Consider the following 25300-nt stretch of genomic DNA (forward strand, 5'->3'; position numbering starts at 1 on the left):
ACAGCTCCAACAGTGGCACCCAGCATTGGCGAGCAGGTGCAGACACCAACAAGTGTCATTATCTCAGTAGCAGTAGTTCAATCAGTGGCACCCAGTAATGTTGACAGGTGCAGACAGCAACAAGTGACATTATCTTGGTAGAAGCAGTTCCATCAGTGGCACCCAGTAATGTTGAACAGGTGCAGACAGTAACAAGTGACATCATCTCAGTAGAAGCAGTTCCATCAGTGGCACCCAGCAATGGCGAGCAGGTGCAGACAGCAACAAGAGACATCATGTCAGTAGAAGCAGTTCCATCAGTGGCACCCAGCAATGGCGAGCAGGTGCAGACAGCAACAAGTGACATCATGTCAGTAGAAGCAGTTCCATCAGTGGCACCCAGCAATGGCGAGCAGGTGCGGCACCCAGTAATGTTGAACAGGTGCAGACAGTAACAAGTGACATCATCTCAGTAGAAGCAGTTCCATCAGTGGCACCCAGTAATGGCGAGCAGGTGCAGACAGCAACAAGTGACATCATGTTAGTAGAAGCAGTTCCATCGGTGGCACCCAGCAATGGCGAGCTGGTGCGGCACCCAGTAATGTTGAACAGGTGCAGACAGTAACAAGTGACATCATCTCAGTAGAAGCAGTTCCATCAGTGGCACCCAGTAATGGCGAGCAGGTGCAGACAGCAACAAGTGACATCATGTTAGTAGAAGCAGTTCCATCAGTGGCACCCAGCAATGGCGAGCAGGTGCAGACAGCAACAAGTGACATCATGTCAGTAGAAGCAGTTCCATCAGTGGCACCCAGTAATGGCGAGCAGGTGCAGACAGCAACAAGTGACATCATGTTAGTAGAAGCAGTTCCATCAGTGGCACCCAGCAATGGCGAGCAGGTGCAGACAGCAACAAGTGACATCATGTTAGTAGAAGCAGTTCCATCGGTGGCACCCAGCAATGGCGAGCTGGTGCGGCACCCAGTAATGTTGAACAGGTGCAGACAGTAACAAGTGACATCATCTCAGTAGAAGCAGTCCCATCAGTGGCACCCAGTAATGTCGAGCAGGTGCAGACAGCAACAAGTGACATCATGTTAGTAGAAGCAGTTCCATCGGTGGCACCCAGCAATGGCGAGCTGGTGCGGCACCCAGTAATGTTGAACAGGTGCAGACAGTAACAAGTGACATCATCTCAGTAGAAGCAGTTCCATCAGTGGCACCCAGCAATGGCGAGCAGGTGCAGACAGCAACAAGTGACATCATGTCAGTAGAAGCAGTTCCATCAGTGGCACCCAGCAATGGCGAGCAGGTGCGGCACCCAGTAATGTTGAACAGGTGCAGACAGTAACAAGTGACATCATCTCAGTAGAAGCAGTTCCATCAGTGGCACCCAGTAATGGCGAGCAGGTGCAGACAGCAACAAGTGACATCATGTTAGTAGAAGCAGTTCCATCGGTGGCACCCAGCAATGGCGAGCTGGTGCGGCACCCAGTAATGTTGAACAGGTGCAGACAGTAACAAGTGACATCATCTCAGTAGAAGCAGTTCCATCAGTGGCACCCAGTAATGGCGAGCAGGTGCAGACAGCAACAAGTGACATCATGTTAGTAGAAGCAGTTCCATCAGTGGCACCCAGCAATGGCGAGCAGGTGCAGACAGCAACAAGTGACATCATGTCAGTAGAAGCAGTTCCATCAGTGGCACCCAGTAATGGCGAGCAGGTGCAGACAGCAACAAGTGACATCATGTTAGTAGAAGCAGTTCCATCAGTGGCACCCAGCAATGGCGAGCAGGTGCAGACAGCAACAAGTGACATCATGTTAGTAGAAGCAGTTCCATCGGTGGCACCCAGCAATGGCGAGCTGGTGCGGCACCCAGTAATGTTGAACAGGTGCAGACAGTAACAAGTGACATCATCTCAGTAGAAGCAGTCCCATCAGTGGCACCCAGTAATGTTGAACAGGTGCAGACAGTAACAAGTGACATCATCTCAGTAGAAGCAGTTCCATCAGTGGCACCCAGCAATGGCGAGCAGGTGCAGACAGCAACAAGAGACATCATGTCAGTAGAAGCAGTTCCATCAGTGGCACCCAGCAATGGCGAGCAGGTGCAGACAGCAACAAGTGACATCATGTCAGTAGAAGCAGTTCCATCAGTGGCACCCAGCAATGGCGAGCAGGTGCGGCACCCAGTAATGTTGAACAGGTGCAGACAGTAACAAGTGACATCATCTCAGTAGAAGCAGTTCCATCAGTGGCACCCAGTAATGGCGAGCAGGTGCAGACAGCAACAAGTGACATCATGTTAGTAGAAGCAGTTCCATCGGTGGCACCCAGCAATGGCGAGCTGGTGCGGCACCCAGTAATGTTGAACAGGTGCAGACAGTAACAAGTGACATCATCTCAGTAGAAGCAGTTCCATCAGTGGCACCCAGTAATGGCGAGCAGGTGCAGACAGCAACAAGTGACATCATGTTAGTAGAAGCAGTTCCATCAGTGGCACCCAGCAATGGCGAGCAGGTGCAGACAGCAACAAGTGACATCATGTTAGTAGAAGCAGTTCCATCAGTGGCACCCAGTAATGGCGAGCAGGTGCAGACAGCAACAAGTGACATCATGTTAGTAGAAGCAGTTCCATCAGTGGCACCCAGCAATGGCGAGCAGGTGCAGACAGCAACAAGAGACATCATGTCAGTAGAAGCAGTTCCATCAGTGGCACCCAGCAATGGCGAGCAGGTGCAGACAGCAACAAGTGACATCATGTCAGTAGAAGCAGTTCCATCAGTGGCACCCAGCAATGGCGAGCAGGTGCGGCACCCAGTAATGTTGAACAGGTGCAGACAGTAACAAGTGACATCATCTCAGTAGAAGCAGTTCCATCAGTGGCACCCAGTAATGGCGAGCAGGTGCAGACAGCAACAAGTGACATCATGTTAGTAGAAGCAGTTCCATCGGTGGCACCCAGCAATGGCGAGCTGGTGCGGCACCCAGTAATGTTGAACAGGTGCAGACAGTAACAAGTGACATCATCTCAGTAGAAGCAGTTCCATCAGTGGCACCCAGTAATGGCGAGCAGGTGCAGACAGCAACAAGTGACATCATGTTAGTAGAAGCAGTTCCATCAGTGGCACCCAGCAATGGCGAGCAGGTGCAGACAGCAACAAGTGACATCATGTCAGTAGAAGCAGTTCCATCAGTGGCACCCAGTAATGGCGAGCAGGTGCAGACAGCAACAAGTGACATCATGTTAGTAGAAGCAGTTCCATCAGTGGCACCCAGCAATGGCGAGCAGGTGCAGACAGCAACAAGTGACATCATGTTAGTAGAAGCAGTTCCATCGGTGGCACCCAGCAATGGCGAGCTGGTGCGGCACCCAGTAATGTTGAACAGGTGCAGACAGTAACAAGTGACATCATCTCAGTAGAAGCAGTCCCATCAGTGGCACCCAGTAATGTCGAGCAGGTGCAGACAGCAACAAGTGACATCATGTTAGTAGAAGCAGTTCCATCGGTGGCACCCAGCAATGGCGAGCTGGTGCGGCACCCAGTAATGTTGAACAGGTGCAGACAGTAACAAGTGACATCATCTCAGTAGAAGCAGTTCCATCAGTGGCACCCAGCAATGGCGAGCAGGTGCAGACAGCAACAAGTGACATCATGTCAGTAGAAGCAGTTCCATCAGTGGCACCCAGTAATGGCGAGCAGGTGCAGACAGCAACAAGTGACATCATGTTAGTAGAAGCAATTCCATCGGTGGCACCCAGCAATGGCGAGCAGGTGCGGCACCCAGTAATGTTGAACAGGTGCAGACAGTAACAAGTGACATCATCTCAGTAGAAGCAGTTCCATCAGTGGCACCCAGCAATGGCGAGCAGGTGCAGACAGCAACAAGAGACATCATGTCAGTAGAAGCAGTTCCATCAGTGGCACCCAGCAATGGCGAGCAGGTGCAGACAGCAACAAGTGACATCATGTCAGTAGAAGCAGTTCCATCAGTGGCACCCAGCAATGGCGAGCAGGTGCGGCACCCAGTAATGTTGAACAGGTGCAGACAGTAACAAGTGACATCATCTCAGTAGAAGCAGTTCCATCAGTGGCACCCAGTAATGGCGAGCAGGTGCAGACAGCAACAAGTGACATCATGTTAGTAGAAGCAGTTCCATCGGTGGCACCCAGCAATGGCGAGCTGGTGCGGCACCCAGTAATGTTGAACAGGTGCAGACAGTAACAAGTGACATCATCTCAGTAGAAGCAGTTCCATCAGTGGCACCCAGTAATGGCGAGCAGGTGCAGACAGCAACAAGTGACATCATGTTAGTAGAAGCAGTTCCATCAGTGGCACCCAGTAATGGCGAGCAGGTGCAGACAGCAACAAGTGACATCATGTTAGTAGAAGCAGTTCCATCAGTGGCACCCAGCAATGGCGAGCAGGTGCAGACAGCAACAAGAGACATCATGTCAGTAGAAGCAGTTCCATCAGTGGCACCCAGCAATGGCGAGCAGGTGCAGACAGCAACAAGTGACATCATGTCAGTAGAAGCAGTTCCATCAGTGGCACCCAGCAATGGCGAGCAGGTGCGGCACCCAGTAATGTTGAACAGGTGCAGACAGTAACAAGTGACATCATCTCAGTAGAAGCAGTTCCATCAGTGGCACCCAGTAATGGCGAGCAGGTGCAGACAGCAACAAGTGACATCGTGTTAGTAGAAGCAGTTCCATCGGTGGCACCCAGCAATGGCGAGCTGGTGCGGCACCCAGTAATGTTGAACAGGTGCAGACAGTAACAAGTGACATCATCTCAGTAGAAGCAGTTCCATCAGTGGCACCCAGTAATGGCGAGCAGGTGCAGACAGCAACAAGTGACATCATGTTAGTAGAAGCAGTTCCATCAGTGGCACCCAGCAATGGCGAGCAGGTGCAGACAGCAACAAGTGACATCATGTCAGTAGAAGCAGTTCCATCAGTGGCACCCAGTAATGGCGAGCAGGTGCAGACAGCAACAAGTGACATCATGTTAGTAGAAGCAGTTCCATCAGTGGCACCCAGCAATGGCGAGCAGGTGCAGACAGCAACAAGTGACATCATGTTAGTAGAAGCAGTTCCATCGGTGGCACCCAGCAATGGCGAGCTGGTGCGGCACCCAGTAATGTTGAACAGGTGCAGACAGTAACAAGTGACATCATCTCAGTAGAAGCAGTCCCATCAGTGGCACCCAGTAATGTCGAGCAGGTGCAGACAGCAACAAGTGACATCATGTTAGTAGAAGCAGTTCCATCGGTGGCACCCAGCAATGGCGAGCTGGTGCGGCACCCAGTAATGTTGAACAGGTGCAGACAGTAACAAGTGACATCATCTCAGTAGAAGCAGTTCCATCAGTGGCACCCAGCAATGGCGAGCAGGTGCAGACAGCAACAAGTGACATCATGTCAGTAGAAGCAGTTCCATCAGTGGCACCCAGTAATGGCGAGCAGGTGCAGACAGCAACAAGTGACATCATGTTAGTAGAAGCAGTTCCATCGGTGGCACCCAGCAATGGCGAGCAGGTGCGGCACCCAGTAATGTTGAACAGGTGCAGACAGTAACAAGTGACATCATCTCAGTAGAAGCAGTTCCATCAGTGGCACCCAGCAATGGCGAGCAGGTGCAGACAGCAACAAGAGACATCATGTCAGTAGAAGCAGTTCCATCAGTGGCACCCAGCAATGGCGAGCAGGTGCAGACAGCAACAAGTGACATCATGTCAGTAGAAGCAGTTCCATCAGTGGCACCCAGCAATGGCGAGCAGGTGCGGCACCCAGTAATGTTGAACAGGTGCAGACAGTAACAAGTGACATCATCTCAGTAGAAGCAGTTCCATCAGTGGCACCCAGTAATGGCGAGCAGGTGCAGACAGCAACAAGTGACATCATGTTAGTAGAAGCAGTTCCATCGGTGGCACCCAGCAATGGCGAGCTGGTGCGGCACCCAGTAATGTTGAACAGGTGCAGACAGTAACAAGTGACATCATCTCAGTAGAAGCAGTTCCATCAGTGGCACCCAGTAATGGCGAGCAGTTGCAGACAGCAACAAGTGACATCATGTTAGTAGAAGCAGTTCCATCAGTGGCACCCAGCAATTCCGAGCAGGTGCAGACAGCAACAAGTGACATCATGTCAGTAGAAGCAGTTCCATCAGTGGCACCCAGTAATGGCGAGCAGGTGCAGACAGCAACAAGTGACATCATGTCAGTAGAAGCAGTTCCATCAGTGGCACCCAGTAATGGCGAGCAGGTGCAGACAGCAACAAGTGACATCATGTTAGTAGAAGCAGTTCCATCAGTGGCACCCAGCAATGGCGAGCAGGTGCGGCACCCAGTAATGTTGAACAGGTGCAGACAGTAACAAGTGACATCATCTCAGTAGAAGCAGTTCCATCAGTGGCACCCAGTAATGGCGAGCAGGTGCAGACAGCAACAAGTGACATCATGTTAGTAGAAGCAGTTCCATCGGTGGCACCCAGCAATGGCGATCTGGTGCGGCACCCAGTAATGTTGAACAGGTGCAGACAGTAACAAGTGACATCATCTCAGTAGAAGCAGTTCCATCAGTGGCACCCAGTAATGGCGAGCAGGTGCAGACAGCAACAAGTGACATCATGTTAGTAGAAGCAGTTCCATCGGTGGCACCCAGCAATGGCGAGCTGGTGCGGCAGCCAGTAATGTTGAACAGGTGCAGACAGTAACAAGTGACATCATCTCAGTAGAAGCAGTTCCATCAGTGGCACCCAGCAATGGCGAGCAGGTGCAGACAGCAACAAGTGACATCATGTCAGTAGAAGCAGTTCCATCAGTGGCACCCAGTAATGGCGAGCAGGTGCAGACAGCAACAAGTGACATCATGTTAGTAGAAGCAGTTCCATCGGTGGCACCCAGCAATGGCGAGCAGGTGCGGCACCCAGTAATGTTGAACAGGTGCAGACAGTAACAAGTGACATCATCTCAGTAGAAGCAGTTCCATCAGTGGCACCCAGCAATGGCGAGCAGGTGCAGACAGCAACAAGAGACATCATGTCAGTAGAAGCAGTTCCATCAGTGGCACCCAGCAATGGCGAGCAGGTGCAGACAGCAACAAGTGACATCATGTCAGTAGAAGCAGTTCCATCAGTGGCACCCAGCAATGGCGAGCAGGTGCGGCACCCAGTAATGTTGAACAGGTGCAGACAGTAACAAGTGACATCATCTCAGTAGAAGCAGTTCCATCAGTGGCACCCAGTAATGGCGAGCAGGTGCAGACAGCAACAAGTGACATCATGTTAGTAGAAGCAGTTCCATCGGTGGCACCCAGCAATGGCGAGCTGGTGCGGCACCCAGTAATGTTGAACAGGTGCAGACAGTAACAAGTGACATCATCTCAGTAGAAGCAGTTCCATCAGTGGCACCCAGTAATGGCGAGCAGTTGCAGACAGCAACAAGTGACATCATGTTAGTAGAAGCAGTTCCATCAGTGGCACCCAGCAATGGCGAGCAGGTGCAGACAGCAACAAGTGACATCATGTCAGTAGAAGCAGTTCCATCAGTGGCACCCAGTAATGGCGAGCAGGTGCAGACAGCAACAAGTGACATCATGTCAGTAGAAGCAGTTCCATCAGTGGCACCCAGTAATGGCGAGTAGGTGCAGACAGCAACAAGTGACATCATGTTAGTAGAAGCAGTTCCATCAGTGGCACCGAGCAATGGCGAGCAGGTGCGGCACCCAGTAATGTTGAACAGGTGCAGACAGTAACAAGTGACATCATCTCAGTAGAAGCAGTTCCATCAGTGGCACCCAGTAATGGCGAGCAGGTGCAGACAGCAACAAGTGACATCATGTTAGTAGAAGCAGTTCCATCGGTGGCACCCAGCAATGGCGAGCTGGTGCGGCACCCAGTAATGTTGAACAGGTGCAGACAGTAACAAGTGACATCATCTCAGTAGAAGCAGTTCCATCAGTGGCACCCAGTAATGGCGAGCAGGTGCAGACAGCAACAAGTGACATCATGTTAGTAGAAGCAGTTCCATCGGTGGCACCCAGCAATGGCGAGCTGGTGCGGCAGCCAGTAATGTTGAACAGGTGCAGACAGTAACAAGTGACATCATCTCAGTAGAAGCAGTTCCATCAGTGGCACCCAGCAATGGCGAGCAGGTGCAGACAGCAACAAGTGACATCATGTCAGTAGAAGCAGTTCCATCAGTGGCACCCAGTAATGGCGAGCAGGTGCAGACAGCAACAAGTGACATCATGTTAGTAGAAGCAGTTCCATCGGTGGCACCCAGCAATGGCGAGCAGGTGCGGCACCCAGTAATGTTGAACAGGTGCAGACAGTAACAAGTGACATCATCTCAGTAGAAGCAGTTCCATCAGTGGCACCCAGCAATGGCGAGCAGGTGCAGACAGCAACAAGAGACATCATGTCAGTAGAAGCAGTTCCATCAGTGGCACCCAGCAATGGCGAGCAGGTGCAGACAGCAACAAGTGACATCATGTCAGTAGAAGCAGTTCCATCAGTGGCACCCAGCAATGGCGAGCAGGTGCAGACAGCAACAAGTGACATCATGTCAGTAGAAGCAGTTCCATCGGTGGCACCCAGCAATGGCTTGCAGGTGCGGCACCCAGTAATGTTGAACAGGTGCAGACAGTAACAAGTGACATCATCTCAGTAGAAGCAGTTCCATCAGTGGCACCCAGTAATGGCGAGCAGGTGCAGACAGCAACAAGTGACATCATGTTAGTAGAAGCAGTTCCATCGGTGGCACCCAGCAATGGCGAGCAGGTGCAGACAGCAACAAGTGACATCATGTCAGTAGAAGCAGTTCCATCAGTGGCACCCAGCAATGGCGAGCAGGTGCAGACAGCAACAAGTGACATCATGTCAGTAGAAGCAGTTCCATCGGTGGCACCCAGCAATGGCTTGCAGGTGCGGCACCCAGTAATGTTGAACAGGTGCAGACAGTAACAAGTGACATCATCTCAGTAGAAGCAGTTCCATCAGTGGCACCCAGCAATGGCGAGCAGGTGCAGACAGCAACAAGAGACATCATGTCAGTAGAAGCAGTTCCATCAGTGGCACCCAGCAATGGCGAGCAGGTGCAGACAGCAACAAGTGACATCATGTCAGTAGAAGCAGTTCCATCAGTGGCACCCAGCAATGGCGAGCAGGTGCAGACAGCAACAAGTGACATCATGTCAGTAGAAGCAGTTCCATCGGTGGCACCCAGCAATGGCTTGCAGGTGCGGCACCCAGTAATGTTGAACAGGTGCAGACAGTAACAAGTGACATCATCTCAGTAGAAGCAGTTCCATCAGTGGCACCCAGTAATGGCGAGCAGGTGCAGACAGCAACAAGTGACATCATGTTAGTAGAAGCAGTTCCATCGGTGGCACCCAGCAATGGCGAGCTGGTGCGGCACCCAGTAATGTTGAACAGGTGCAGACAGTAACAAGTGACATCATCTCAGTAGAAGCAGTTCCATCAGTGGCACCCAGCAATGGCGAGCAGGTGCAGACAGCAACAAGTGACATCATGTCAGTAGAAGCAGTTCCATCAGTGGCACCCAGTAATGGCGAGCAGGTGCAGACAGCAACAAGTGACATCATGTTAGTAGAAGCAGTTCCATCGGTGGCACCCAGCAATGGCGAGCAGGTGCGGCACCCAGTAATGTTGAACAGGTGCAGACAGTAACAAGTGACATCATCTCAGTAGAAGTAGTTCCATCAGTGGCACCCAGCAATGGCGAGCAGGTGCAGACAGCAACAAGAGACATCATGTCAGTAGAAGCAGTTCCATCAGTGGCACCCAGTAATGGCGAGCAGGTGCAGACAGCAACAAGTGACATCATGTTAGTAGAAGCAGTTCCATCGGTGGCACCCAGCAATGGCGAGCTGGTGCAGCACCCAGTAATGTTGAACAGGTGCAGACAGTAACAAGTGACATCATCTCAGTAGAAGCAGTTCCATCAGTGGCACCCAGTAATGGCGAGCAGGTGCAGACAGCAACAAGTGACATCATGTTAGTATAAGCAGTTCCATCGGTGGCACCCAGCAATGGCGAGCTGGTGCAGACAGCAACAAGTGACATCATGTCAGTAGAAGCAGTTCCATCGGTGGCACCCAGCAATGGCTTGCAGGTGCGGCACCCAGTAATGTTGAACAGGTGCAGACAGTAACAAGTGACATCATCTCAGTAGAAGCAGTTCCATCAGTGGCACCCAGTAATGGCGAGCAGGTGCAGACAGCAACAAGTGACATCATGTTAGTAGAAGCAGTTCCATCGGTGGCACCCAGCAATGGCGAGCTGGTGCGGCACCCAGTAATGTTGAACAGGTGCAGACAGTAACAAGTGACATCATCTCAGTAGAAGCAGTTCCATCAGTGGCACCCAGCAATGGCGAGCAGGTGCAGACAGCAACAAGTGACATCATGTCAGTAGAAGCAGTTCCATCAGTGGCACCCAGTAATGGCGAGCAGGTGCAGACAGCAACAAGTGACATCATGTTAGTAGAAGCAGTTCCATCAGTGGCACCCAGCAATGGCGAGCAGGTGCGGCACCCAGTAATATTGAACAGGTGCAGACAGTAACAAGTGACATCATCTCAGTAGAAGCAGTTCCATCAGTGGCACCCAGCAATGGCGAGCAGGTGCAGACAGCAACAAGAGACATCATGTCAGTAGAAGCAGTTCCATCAGTGGCACCCAGTAATGGCGAGCAGGTGCAGACAGCAACAAGTGACATCATGTTAGTAGAAGCAGTTCCATCGGTGGCACCCAGCAATGGCGAGCTGGTGCAGCACCCAGTAATGTTGAACAGGTGCAGACAGTAACAAGTGACATCATCTCAGTAGAAGCAGTTCCATCAGTGGCACCCAGTAATGGCGAGCAGGTGCAGACAGCAACAAGTGACATCATGTCAGTAGAAGCAGTTCCATCAGTGGCACCCAGCAATGGCGAGCAGGTGCAGACAGCAACAAGTGACATCATGTCAGTAGAAGCAGTTCCATCGGTGGCACCCAGCAATGGCTTGCAGGTGCGGCACCCAGTAATGTTGAACAGGTGCAGACAGTAACAAGTGACATCATCTCAGTAGAAGCAGTTCCATCAGTGGCACCCAGCAATGGCGAGCAGGTGCAGACAGCAAGAAGAGACATCATGTCAGTAGAAGCAGTTCCATCAGTGGCACCCAGCAATGGCGAGCAGGTGCAGACAGCAACAAGTGACATCATGTCAGTAGAAGCAGTTCCATCAGTGGCACCCAGCAATGGCGAGCAGGTGCAGACAGCAACAAGTGACATCATGTCAGTAGAAGCAGTTCCATCGGTGGCACCCAGCAATGGCTTGCAGGTGCGGCACCCAGTAATGTTGAACAGGTGCAGACAGTAACAAGTGACATCATCTCAGTAGAAGCAGTTCCATCAGTGGCACCCAGTAATGGCGAGCAGGTGCAGACAGCAACAAGTGACATCATGTTAGTAGAAGCAGTTCCATCGGTGGCACCCAGCAATGGCGAGCTGGTGCGGCACCCAGTAATGTTGAACAGGTGCAGACAGTAACAAGTGACATCATCTCAGTAGAAGCAGTTCCATCAGTGGCACCCAGCAATGGCGAGCAGGTGCAGACAGCAACAAGTGACATCATGTCAGTAGAAGCAGTTCCATCAGTGGCACCCAGTAATGGCGAGCAGGTGCAGACAGCAACAAGTGACATCATGTTAGTAGAAGCAGTTCCATCGGTGGCACCCAGCAATGGCGTGCAGGTGCGGCACCCAGTAATGTTGAACAGGTGCAGACAGTAACAAGTGACATCATCTCAGTAGAAGCAGTTCCATCAGTGGCACCCAGCAATGGCGAGCAGGTGCAGACAGCAAGAAGAGACATCATGTCAGTAGAAGCAGTTCCATCAGTGGCACCCAGTAATGGCGAGCAGGTGCAGACAGCAACAAGTGACATCATGTTAGTAGAAGCAGTTCCATCAGTGGCACCCAGCAATGGCGAGCAGGTGCAGACAGCAACAAGTGACATCATGTTAGTAGAAGCAGTTCCATCGGTGGCACCCAGCAATGGCGAGCAGGTGCGGCACCCAGTAATGTTGAACAGGCTCAGACAGTAACAAGTGACATCATCTCAGTAGAAGCAGTTCCATCAGTGGCACCCAGCAATGGCGAGCAGGTGCAGACAGCAACAAGAGACATCATGTCAGTAGAAGCAGTTCCATCAGTGGCACCCAGCAATGGCGAGCAGGTGCAGACAGCAACAAGAGACATCATGTCAGTAGAAGCAGTTCCATCAGTGGCACCCAGCAATGGCGAGCAGGTGCAGACAGCAACAAGAGACATCATGTCAGTAGAAGCAGTTCCATCAGTGGCACCCAGCAATGGCGAGCAGGTGCAGACAGCAACAAGTGACATCATGTTAGTAGAAGCAGTTCCATCGGTGGCACCCAGCAATGGCGAGCAGGTGCGGCACCCAGTAATGTTGAACAGGCTCAGACAGTAACAAGTGACATCATCTCAGTAGAAGCAGTTCCATCAGTGGCACCCAGCAATGGCGAGCAGGTGCAGACAGCAACAAGAGACATCATGTCAGTAGAAGCAGTTCCATCAGTGGCACCCAGCAATGGCGAGCAGGTGCAGACAGCAACAAGAGACATCATGTCAGTAGAAGCAGTTCCATCAGTGGCACCCAGCAATGGCGAGCAGGTGCAGACAGCAACAAGAGACATCATGTCAGTAGAAGCAGTTCCATCAGTGGCACCCAGCAATGGCGAGCAGGTGCAGACAGCAACAAGTGACATCATGTTAGTAGAAGCAGTTCCATCGGTGGCACCCAGCAATGGCGTGCAGGTGCGGCACCCAGTAATGTTGAACAGGTGCAGACAGTAACAAGTGACATCATCTCAGTAGAAGCAGTTCCATCAGTGGCACCCAGCAATGGCGAGCAGGTGCAGACAGCAAGAAGAGACATCATGTCAGTAGAAGCAGTTCCATCAGTGGCACCCAGTAATGGCGAGCAGGTGCAGACAGCAACAAGTGACATCATGTTAGTAGAAGCAGTTCCATCGGTGGCACCCAGCAATGGCGAGCAGGTGCGGCACCCAGTAATGTTGAACAGGCTCAGACAGTAACAAGTGACATCATCTCAGTAGAAGCAGTTCCATCAGTGGCACCCAGCAATGGCGAGCAGGTGCAGACAGCAACAAGAGACATCATGTCAGTAGAAGCAGTTCCATCAGTGGCACCCAGCAATGGCGAGCAGGTGCAGACAGCAACAAGAGACATCATGTCAGTAGAAGCAGTTCCATCAGTGGCACCCAGCAATGGCGAGCAGGTGCAGACAGCAACAAGTGACATCATGTTAGTAGAAGCAGTTCCATCGGTGGCACCCAGCAATGGCGAGCTGGTGCAGCACCCAGTAATGTTGAACAGGCTCAGACAGTAACAAGTGACATCATCTCAGTAGAAGCAGTTCCATCAGTGGCACCCAGTAATGGCGAGCAGGTGCAGACAGCAACAAGTGACATCATGTTAGTAGAAGCAGTTCCATCGGTGGCACCCAGCAATGGCGAGCAGGTGTAGACAGCAACAAGTGACATCATGTCAGTAGAAGCAGTTCCATCAGTGGCACCCAGCAATGGCGAGCAGGTGCGGGTAACAGTCCATAATATCCACCAGCAATAATTACACAGTTCATCAGAGTTCCTCAGCAGAAATTAAACATTTCCAAGTGGCACCCACCAATGTTAAGAAGTGTAAGCACGAACTACAGTTCGAATGCAGACACAATTGCTTTTACAAAATTATTATCAATGCTCTTACACTAAACATACAAATTATAATAAACACACAAATGATACCAGATAATTGTCATATTAACTATTACAAATACACAAATATCAGTAAACCTATAATATTTATGGGTGTCAGTGCAAGCCACAACAAACAAGTAAAATAATATTTAGGAGGTAGGTCGGTACCAGTTATTTGGTATTAGGAAAGGAAAACACACAAAACACATCACTCATCTTTCATCCACATATTAAGTACTATTGTGTAATTGAATAGTGTTAACTGTGTAAATGCAATTCTGTCAAAATTTGATGTCCAACACGTGTATCAAGTAGTAGTGGCAGCAGTGTATAACAGTCAATAATAGTTAGTCAATGTCATAGTCACCATGTCAAGACCAATGTTTGCCAAGCTAAATCACAATGTACGGTTGCTGAAAAACTGTCAGTGTGTCAAGATATGCATATACTTCCTCAATACTGCTTATTGATTTAACAAAGAGTGTGTGTGTGTGTGTGTGTGTGTGTGTGTGTGTGTGTGTGTGTGTAGACAATCTTCCTTCCACTGGAGTGTTCTAGTCTGCCATTTTCATTCTTCTTGTTCCATATAAACCAACAAAAAAATATGCTCCTCACTTACTTTACCTCTTATCCACCAAAACTCCAATAATCATCAGCATCACATAATCTCAATATTTCAATAATACCTCGTCAATACGTCGATACATATAAACCTTATCACCAATATCATTTACCTTACCTCTTACCCACCAAAACACCAATAATCATCAACATCACACAATCTCAGTACTTCATTAATACCTCTTCAATACGTCGATACATATAAACTTTATCACCAATATCATTTCACTTCCATAACAACTCTTTCCTCTAGTCAGTCTCCTCGAACAAATACAGATAAAATCCTAGTGCAAACTTCAGTTCATCATTCCATACAATCCGAAGACAGTGTCCACAAACAACCTCTGTGTAATCCACCTGAGCCAAATCTTCTACTCAGTATGAATTATAAAATACATTTTGGTTACCTTGTCCATCATAAAATAAAAGAAATGCATACATGACCTCTAACAGCCTTCAGTTTGAATAACTTTCAGTAAGTAGGTGCGAGTACGTAGTATGAATGACCACATAAGACTCATCATCATCATCATCATCATCATCATCATCATCATCATCATCATTTAAGACTGATTATGCCTTTCAGCGTTCAGTCTGGAGCATAGCTCCCTTATAAAATTCCTCCACGATCACCTATTCAGTGCTAACATTGGTGCCTCTTCTGATGTTAAACCTATTACTTCAAAATCATTCTTAACCGAATCCAGGTACCTTCTCCTTGGTCTGCCCCGACTCCTCCTACCCTCTACTGCTGAACCCATGAGTCTCTCGGGTAACCTTGCTTCTCCCATGCTTGTAACATGACCCCACCATCTAAGCCTGTTCACCCTGACTGCTACATCTATAGAGTTCATTCCCAGTTTTTCTTTGATTTCCTCATTGTGGACACCCTCCTGCCATTGTTCCCATCTACTAGTACCTGCAATCCTCCTAGCTACTTTCATATCCGTAACCTCAACCTTGTTGATAAGGTAACCTGAATCCACCCAGCTTTCGCTCCCATACAACAAAGTTGGTCGAAAGACTGAACAGTGCACAGATAACTTAGTCTTGGTACTGACTTCCTTCTTGCAGAAGAGAGTAGATCGTAGCTGAGCGCTCACTGCATTAGCTTTGCTACACCTCGCTTCCAGTTCTTTCACTATGTTGCCATCCTGTGAGAATATGCATCCTAAGTACTTGAAACCGTCCAGCTGTTCAAACTTTGTTCCTCCTATTTGGCACTCAATCCGTTTATATTTCTTTCCCACTGACATTACTTTTGTTTTGGAGATGCTAATCTTCATACCTTAGTCCTTACATTTCTGATCTAGCTCTGAAATATTACTTTGCAAACTTTCAATCAAATCTGCCATCACAACTAAGTCATCCGCATATGCAAGACCTCTTATTTTGTTCACATATCTTAATCTCGCCCAGCCAGCCTATTGTTTTCAACATATGATCCATAAATAATATAAACAACAGTGGAGACAGGTTGCAACCTTGTCTTACCCCTGAAACTACTCTGAACCATGAACTCAATTTACCGTCAACTCTAACTGCTGCCTGACTATCCATGTAAAGACCTTTAATTGCTTGCAAAAGTTTGCCTCCTATTCCATAATCTCATAGAACAGACAATAACTTCCTCCTAGGAACCCAGTCATATGCCTTTTCTAGATCTATAAAGCATAGATACAATTCCCTGTTCCACTCATAACACTTCTCCATTATTTGCCGTAAGCTAAAGATCTGGTCCTGACAACCTCTAAGAGGCCTAAACCCACACTGATTTTCATCCAATTGGTCCTCAACTAATACTCGCACTTTCCTTTCAACAATACCTGAGAAGATTTTACCCACAATGCTGATTAAAGAGATACCTCTGTAGTTGTTACAATCTTTTCTGTTTCCATGTTTAAAGATTGGTGTGATTACTGCTTTTGTCCAGTCTGATGGAACCTGTCCCGACTCCCAGGCCATTTCAATTATCATGTGTAGCCATTTAAGACCTGACATTCCACTGTATTTGATTATAAGACTTTGAATGAATAAATCATAATATTTCACAGTGTGTACACCAGTTCAAGAATCATGGCAAAACAGAAGGAAACATTTGGAGTATTTCTTTGTGTCAAGTGTGACTTGCTATTTCAATGGCTCACGAAGAATGCAGTGTAATAACTGTCAATGGTCTAAAGCTAGTGTTGGTATTTCATGTCGTTAGCTTCCTTTCTATTAGCATAAATTTATACAGCTTCCATAAAACCTCCAGCTCATGTGACTTCAATGAAGTTTCTTGTACCAATGTCGATCGTAGAATTATAGCAGTTCATTTTCTTATCTTAAAATATAAAGCACTGAGCATAAGCAAAACATGCAATAGCGAGTAAATATACCAGTAGAGAACAGAATGTCAACAAGTGGATGTAGCACAATCCGTACAACGAGGCTCTGCCAAGCGAACAATCTATAATTAATACCATAGTGTAACCTAAACTCCATGTTCGTACACAGTATATAAGCATTTCTATATACCAAATTAAAGAGTAGTTATGACAACAAAACAGAAATGTGTAAATATGCAATCCATACACAAAGCAGCAAGTATATATCTTACATAATAAACAGGTCATTAGCATCATACAAGCATAAGCAATAAATGCTCATATGTAATCTCAATAAGTAAACATGAAGGCGCAAGCAGATAAATCACAAAGTATAACTTACATACATAACCATATCAGCACAACTAATCAGGTGACAAATATAATTTAAATAAATAGGCACAGCAGGCACATAATAAAAAGTATGACATCAGTGAAAAAGCAGAGCAGCCAAGCGATGCATAATATACATAAGGCCGATATTACACTATCAAATTTCTTTGTCAAATATCTTTGTCAAAGATATTTGATGGTGTAATAGGAACTTTGTCAAATGTCGTCCAATATTTGATCAAATCTAGGGCCTCGCTGTAGATTTGATCAAAGAAATCGCTTGTCTTCTGTTCACTGCAATGTGAAATGTTACCACATGGAGCGCTAGCATCGCTGCAGCGTTCTGTCGTCTGTATTGTTGTTATAAACATTGCCGGTAAATACAATTGGTGTGTGCCAACAACTGCAAAATTAATAGAGATGTATGAAGCTGATGAGGCGCTTTACAACGTGAGGCACCCTGAATACAAAAATAGATTAAGAAGATTGGAGACCTGACATGACCTAACCTAACCTAACCCTCTCCTGTAGCAAGGAATCGGGAGTGTTACAGTGAGCCTGTCTTCTGAAGATGTAGCAGTTTTTAAGTGAATATTGTGCTTTGTGATATGAGGATACACTTCACTGAGCACATACAGAAATGTATGCTCATCCATTCTTAAGTAATTGATGTACGACTTGACATCTTCCACTGTAAGCTCACGTAACAAGTTTTGTTGAATGCTTTTATCGTGTCGTAAAACCCACGGCTTCACCCAGATTGGATGTTTTTCGTTCCATAGATCCGTGCTGAGGAGATCCTCGTGGATGTGGAAAATGTCAATTTTTTTTAAGCTGAAATAACAATACTAATAGTATGAATAAATACTATACATAATTTGCTTCTATTAAAAATTTCGTCAATCGAGTAGAAGGTGTTGGCCACTAGTAAGTCTTTCAGGCTCCTTTTAAACTGATCTTTATTTGTAACTAAATTTTTTATGTTTGCTGGCAAATTATTGAAGATGAGTGTTCCTGAGTAGTGGACCCCTTTTTGAACTAAAGTAAGTGCTTTTAAGTCCTTGTGCAGATCATTTTTGTTCCTGGTATTGTATGTATGAACTGAGTTGTTTGTTGGAAAAACAGATATATTATTTAGGACAAATTTCATTAAGGAGTAAATATACTGAGAGGCAGTAGTTAGTAGACCCAGTTCTTTGAAGAGGTTTCTGCAGGACATCCGTGAATTTACTCCACAAATAATACGTATTACACGCTTTTGGACTCTGAAAACTTTTGTTTGACTTGAAGATTTACCCCAAAATATTATACCATATGACATTATGGAATTAAAGTATGCAAGCTTTTTCATTTTTATGTTGCCTATGTCTGCTAACACTCGAATTGCAAATACAGATTTGTTAAGGCGATTCTGCAGTTCTGTGGTGTGCTCCTCGCAACTGAATTTATTATAAAGTTGTAATCCCAGGAATTTAAGACTGTCAACCTCATATGTATGGTTCCTTTTTTTCCCCACTTCTTTTCCGCATGTGCACACAATGCAATTGCGGTATGTGCAACTGCTGCGGTTAATAACAAGTTGTTGTCAGCCATCTTGAACTTTGACGAAAAATTTGATGACAGTGTAATACCCCTTCTAGCGGTACGTCAAAGATCTTTGTCAAATATATTTGACGGAATATTTGATCACATCTTTGATCAAATCTTTAACAAAGAAATTTGATAGTGTAATACCGGCCTAAGTTACAACCCTGTTCATTAATAAAACATTGTCAAAATCAGTTAACAAAAAGTACAAATCACATAATAGTGAGCAGCAAATTATGTATAAAGTACATACCTAAGTAGAAATATGTTACCTGAAAAATAAACTCAATTAATAGTTACCTTTTTAGTTTATTACTTTCTTCTACGAAATTACATTCTTCCTGAAATTTTCTCGATAGCAAGTCCTATTAACGTCGGACACACACAGAATTTACCTGAAGTTCTTAAATATTTCATACAACTGTATCCTGAAAAAAACTGAACGTTAATAACATAATTTATCAAGTCACTATAGCTTTATACTGAATTTAATCGGAGAAATTAGACTGTGTGTTTGTCTACGACTACCTTGTGCGGCGCGCAGACTGACTGTCGCTTTGTATATGTGCCGCCGCCAAAACACGGTACGGTATCCTTGTATTCTCTGCGTGTTTACATGTAACTGTTAATTTCTCAAAAGTGTGTCATTCTACAAAAATTTTTACGTTCGGTATATGAAGTATTCCCTTAGAGCACCGTGATTTAAGAGTTTCCACTTCAACAGTGTTATCATGAATAATTTTGCGAACTCTATATGGACTGTTATAAAGCAGAAAAAATTTGCGACACAAGCCTTTTCCTTTGTGAGACAAACGATGAGACTTAATCAACACCTTTTGACCAACTGACAAAGTTTTTAAACAACCAGGACGTTTAGCTGATATCTCCCTTCTAGCAGCCGCAGATGCAATATTTTGTAGAGCCAGGTTGACAACTTCAGAATGCCGCAGTTTCTGTGTAGGCGGAAAAGGAACGATTGCAGAAATGCGATTTGTCGGTGCTTTATTTTTTTAATATCAATATAGGCGGTAAAGAAGTTGAATCATTAGGGAGTTCATTCAGAATGTTTTGAAAAATATGAAGATACTGATCCCACGTTCTGTGATTATGATGACAATAAAGACGGCACAGTTTATTGATTTCCTTCATCCATCTTTCTGAAGCATTAGATTGAGGGTGAAAAAGTGAAATGAAAATTAGTTTAATCTTACGAAGCCGTAGAGTATGAAGCCAAATTTTAGAGCGAAACTGTTATCCATTATCTGATATAACCTTATCAACATGACCCACTTATTCAAGAAAATGTTTGATGAAAGCATTAGATACTGAATGAGCTGTTGCTTAACGTAAAGGTGTAAAACACACAATTTTTATGTCAGTTCCACTGCTACCAAAATGTATGCAAAACTATTAGTAGAACGAACCACTGGACCGAACAAATCGACTGCAGCCATCTCCTTTAATTTCGCTGGAATGATAGGAAACAACTGTGCTCTGTGAGAAATAGTTGGCGGCTTTGCCTTTTGACATAATTTGCATTTGGCAAGAACAAATCGAATAAGTTTTTCCATGTTACTGAAGTAGTAATTTTCTCATAATTTATGAAAGCATTTTCTGGGACCAAAGTGTGCATAACTGAAATGTGTATACCAAATCAATTTATTAACCCACTCATCAGGAATGCAAACTAACCAAACAGAGTTGTCAACCGATTTTCGTTTAAAAAGAGTATCATTGCAAACTAAATAATACTGTCTAATCGCTGCACTTTCCTTTCTCCTCCACTTCTCCTTAATGTCCTTCCAGATCGGTTCCGTGTTTTGCTCCGTAGCGATGTCCTGGAGCGAAGACGAAATACAATTTTCAAACGCAACACCTTGAATATACATCAAACAATAATTGTTTTCTTTGCAGTCCTCCTCAGCACTTTGTTTCAAACCCATAGGTGCGCGTGATAAAGCATCAGCAATAATATTTGAAGAACCCTGTATGTAAACAATACTAAAATCAAATTCCTGTAGATACAGCGCCCATTGTGACAATCTTCCATGTGTTAATTTTGTTGACATAAGAAATTCCAGAGCTCGATGATTGGTGTAAACCTTAGTATGTCTGCCATACAAAAAGATGTGAAATTTTGTGAAAGCCCAAACAACAGCCAAAGCTTCAAGTTCCGTAATCGAATAATTCTTTTCTGATTTAGAGAGAACACGACTTCCAAATGCAATAGTTTTCTGTACTACAACATAGTTCTCTTCTATCTCTTGAAATAAGTGTGCACCTAGGCCTTTGTATGATGAGTCCGTCATCAGACAAAAATCTTTAGATAAATCCGGGTGTGAAAGAAGTGGAGCAGCAAATAAAGCATCACGAAGTTGTTCAAATTCTAATTGAGCTTCCTCATTCCAACACCAATTAGAATTCTTTCCAGAAAGTTCACATAAACGAGGTGTGGCCAAATTGTCCAATCTAATAAAGCGTCTAAGAAAATTACAGACACCAAGGAAACTACGAACATCACGTTTAGTAGTAGGAACAGCATAATTACGAAAAGCGTCTAGTTTATCTGGATTAGGAAGAATACCTTCTGTAGAAATAATATGACCAAGAAATTTCACCTGAGAATGACCAAATTCAGATTTTTCCAAGTTCACTGTAATGCCAACTCTTGCAAAAAACGTAATAATGAATCCAAAATTTTGTTATGCTCACTCCAAGAACGTTTAGCAATAAGAATATTGTCAACATATGAAGTAATATTGTCACGAAGATAAACAGGTAACATTTCGTTTCAACCACGAATGAATGCTGCTGAAGATACAGTAAGTCCAAACGGTAATTTCCGAAATTACTTTTGAGTAAAATAGTCATATCCGGTTATTCTTTACTGACTCTTTTTCTGGATAGATTGATAGTTGGAGTTGTTTTGATAGATACAAAGAATAGTAAAAGAGTAGGCAGCAGTGCAGAAAACTAAAAGGGAAATAGCACCACTACACCTCGGGGCCCTGTGCACGCTACGGCACATATTCACTTAGTGTAGTGAATCCCCTGAGGACCTAAATAGCCACACATAAATTCCATTTTGTGACTTAGTGGCCAATTTGGCGGAAGTGCGTTCATAAATTGATCTAACCATGAACATGGATGTATGTCATTATTAGAATTGCGAAAGATCTTAAATTTCCAAACAATTAAAAAGTGTTTATAGTCAAAGTTTTCGCCTCGTGGCGACAAAGACCTACCGTGTCTGTCCCAGTCCAAATGTCGATTATTGTCAAGTTCGCACGCCTGGCGCTCTCTTGTTGCATCTCGTAAATGAAATAAATTATTTTCTTCAAAACCCACTGCTATCGCTGGTTCTAAATTTCTTCTACTGTCTTTTCCTACGATTTTGCTTTCAATTTGTGTAACTTGCTTTCGTAACGCCTCAAATTCCCTTTTAACGCGTTCATTAAATTTTCGCTAATTTTCAACATGTTTGTTTATATTCTGGTACTCTTCTGTTTCTGCAAATGGCAATGGAGCTGTATCATCTGAATCTCTGTCCCCATTTAAACTAATTCTTGTCAATTTATCTGAATCTCCTCAACTCTTTCCGATAAGTCACCTATTTGTTCTTTCTGTTTATTTATGTCTTCCGTAAGTGTCGCGACTCAGGTTTCTGTATTGACACATGTAGTAGTTAACTGTTCATATTGTTGTGTTAGGTTATTTATTCTGTCATTTGGTATGGATTCCTCGATTCTTTCAAATATTTCTTCCTTATCGTGTGCACGTTGAAGATTTAACTCTGAAAATTTTTGTACTATCACTTGATCTCTTTCTTCCTGTTCTCTATCCTGTTCCTTTTGTCTAATTTCTATTGAAATTAATCTATTATTGTGAGCATTCAAAATTGGTTGTACTTCTCCTCTAATTTCTTTCTGTAATTCTTCTTTCATGTTTTTAAAACATGTCCCTATTCGTGAGTCTAACTGTGTTTCCAATGTTCCCATATCAGTTTCTGACCATGATCCCAAATTTAATATTGCACTCATCAACTGCTCCATATTAACTGGTTCGAAATTCTTTTTGCCCCTAACATTTCCCGTAAAACTAACTTCCTTCATCATAGCTGTAAAGCTATCTGTGTTTGATACTATTCCAGAATCTTCTGTCGTTAATCTCGTATTCTGTGAATTTTTTGATGTGAAAAATTTTGAACTGGTTCCAGACTATTTTCCCGGCTTATTAAATTGTTTTCTACTTCATTATTCATCATACTGTTCTCCTGTGTTGGCGAGTTCACCATGTTAACAATTTCGTCATTCTGACTATCCATCATTTTTGCCTTTTTCATTGATCGCGTAATCATTTACAAAACATACAAAACTCGTCACTATACGAAAATTACACACAATATAACACTTTATCACCAACAATACCATCCACACGAAATGCTTCCCTACAAACGCGATTAACGAACAATTAAAACCTTCGCAATTGCACAAAATTGTCAAAACCGTATACGACTCATCAAAAATTAAATTCTACAAAAATACCAGCAGAAGAATGACAAGACAACTACAAATGTTCAATTACTAAATCTACACATGCAATATAGACTACAAATTACTACAACAATACTACTGTTTGCTATTTTTACTATCAAAATAATTCCAAGGGACGATCCGAAGCAGCGGTCGCCACGTGCATGGGGGCTTATTTAAAATGCAATAATTTTAGTGGTTATGTGATCGGTTGCGAAGTCTCATAACTGGTTGGCCCTGAGTAGTATTGGGACGCAATCTGACTGCATGAAATAAAAATAAAGAATGACAAGAAATTTCCGTTAACACAATTAATTAATTAATTAATTCCCCTGCAACTATAAAAGCTACGAAACAACAAAGCACAAGTGTAACTGTTCTGTGTGTGGTAGTGTGACTCGACGTACATGTATCTGGCATGGTTCTTCCTCAATACGACAAAATATTTTAAACACCATTTACAATGAACTAATTCAAAAACCAGAAATACTATAATTGCACATAGAAGCCAGAATTACAAGTCTAATACATGAACACGAGCCAGATGCTTTGTTGACTGAACCTGTGACCAAGAGACATTGTCATTAAAGAAATGTGAAATAAAGTTTTTTGTACCTCTATATATATTGATGACAAATACACTGTGATCATTGCAACATCTTCCATCTATACATTACACCAACCGAACACCATCTACTCTCTCGCCCAACAGAACAACAACTGCACTCGACATCCTCTCAACAAGTACTGCCCTCGGCAACCTCTGAACTACTACTGCACCAGTGGAGGCGGCAGAATAATAATCTTTGGCGCAATCTCTGGCGCTGTGACTCAGTGTAGCCACCTTTCAAGAGGCGGGTAATATACAATATGTACAAACACACAGAGTGGATAACCAAGAACGAAGTGCTCGGATTAAAAAGGGTGTAAAACGATGGTGTAGTCTTTTGCCGCTACTAAGAAGCGATTTTGTAAATAAAAGAAAACTTCAGGAGTGGGATTACAATTTTAGGTGAAACGATATTTGCTGATGACATTGCTATCCTGAATGAAAGTGAAGTAGCATTACATGATCTGCTGAATGGAATAAACAGTCTTAAGTACAGAATATGGATTGTGAGTAAAACAAAGAATGACAAAAGTAATGAAAAGTAGCAGAAATGAGAACAGTGAGGAACACAACATCAGGATTGATGGTGACGAAGTAGATGAAGTTAGGTAATTCTGCTATCTAGGCAGCAAAATATCTAATGAAGGGTGGAGCAAAGAGGACATTAAAAGCAGACTAGCACTGGCAAAAAGACCATTCCTTGCCTGGAGAAGTCTACTAGTACCAAACATAGGCCTCAACTTAAGGAAGAAATTTCTGAGAATGTACACTTGGAGCGCAGCATTGTGTGGTAGTGAAACATGGGCTGTGGAAAAATTGAAAGAGAAGAGAATCAACACATTTGAGATGTGGTGTTACAGAAAAATGTTGAAAATTAGGTGGGCTGATAAGGTAAGAAATGAGGTGGTTTTGTGCAGAAGTGGAGAGGAAAGGATTATGTGGAAAACACTGGCAAGGAGAATGGACAGGATGATAGGACGTCTGTTAAGAAATCAGAGAATGACTTTCGTGGTGCTAGAGGGAGCTGTGAAGGGCAAGACCTGTAGAGGAAGACAGAGACTGGAATACATCCAGCAAATAATTGAGGATGTAGGTTGTAAGTGCTATTCTGAGATGACGAGGTTGACGCAGTAGAAGAATTCGTAGTGGGCCATATCAAAGACTGATGACTCAAAAAAGAGAAAATTAAAAAAAATGCCATTTGTGAAAAAAAAAAATGGCACGATATCGCTTAGTGGGGCATCCAACAGCTTTTGTCAATGTCGAGCTGAATAACTGTTTGCATAAGGGCCAGAGGTGGACCAGTGCATTATTGACTCGCTCAATTTGTGGTACTCTTTCTGTTGAATATACCACCCAGTTGTTCCGAAACTAATCATTTGTTTGGCTGTACATGTACATCTACTTATTTCTGTCCCGTTTGGATAATTCCTTCATGGTGTGCCATTGTTTTTTCG

At 44.9% G+C, this 25300-nt stretch overlaps 2 protein-coding genes across 2 annotated transcripts in view; both read left to right on the top strand.

The window, feature by feature from the left end:
* Nucleotides 1-25300, top strand: part of LOC126210374 (double-strand break repair protein MRE11) — a 157597-nt gene that overhangs the window by 124796 nt on the left and 7501 nt on the right. The gene's annotated exons all lie outside the window — the stretch shown is intronic.
* On the top strand, nt 12697-13616 carry LOC126210375 (uncharacterized). The gene is made up of 2 exons (XM_049939604.1): nt 12697-12757; nt 13170-13616. Exons 1-2 carry the CDS (start codon nt 12710-12712, stop codon nt 13422-13424), a joined length of 303 nt encoding a protein of 100 aa, XP_049795561.1. The 5' UTR covers nt 12697-12709; the 3' UTR covers nt 13425-13616.

The sequence above is a fragment of the Schistocerca nitens genome, chromosome 10 (genome assembly GCF_023898315.1).
Source record: "Schistocerca nitens isolate TAMUIC-IGC-003100 chromosome 10, iqSchNite1.1, whole genome shotgun sequence".
Lineage (NCBI taxonomy): Eukaryota > Metazoa > Arthropoda > Insecta > Orthoptera > Acrididae > Schistocerca > Schistocerca nitens.

Excerpts from the sequence above, each read along its gene's own strand:
- LOC126210375 (XM_049939604.1), top strand. The coding sequence starts at position 12,710 with ATGTCAGTAGAAGCAGTTCCATCAGTGGCACCCAGCAATGGCGAGCAG. Across the intron at positions 12,758-13,169 it reads CACCCAGCAATGGCGAGCAG|GTGCAGACAGCAACAAGAGA; the intron begins GTGCAGACAGCA and ends AATGGCGAGCAG.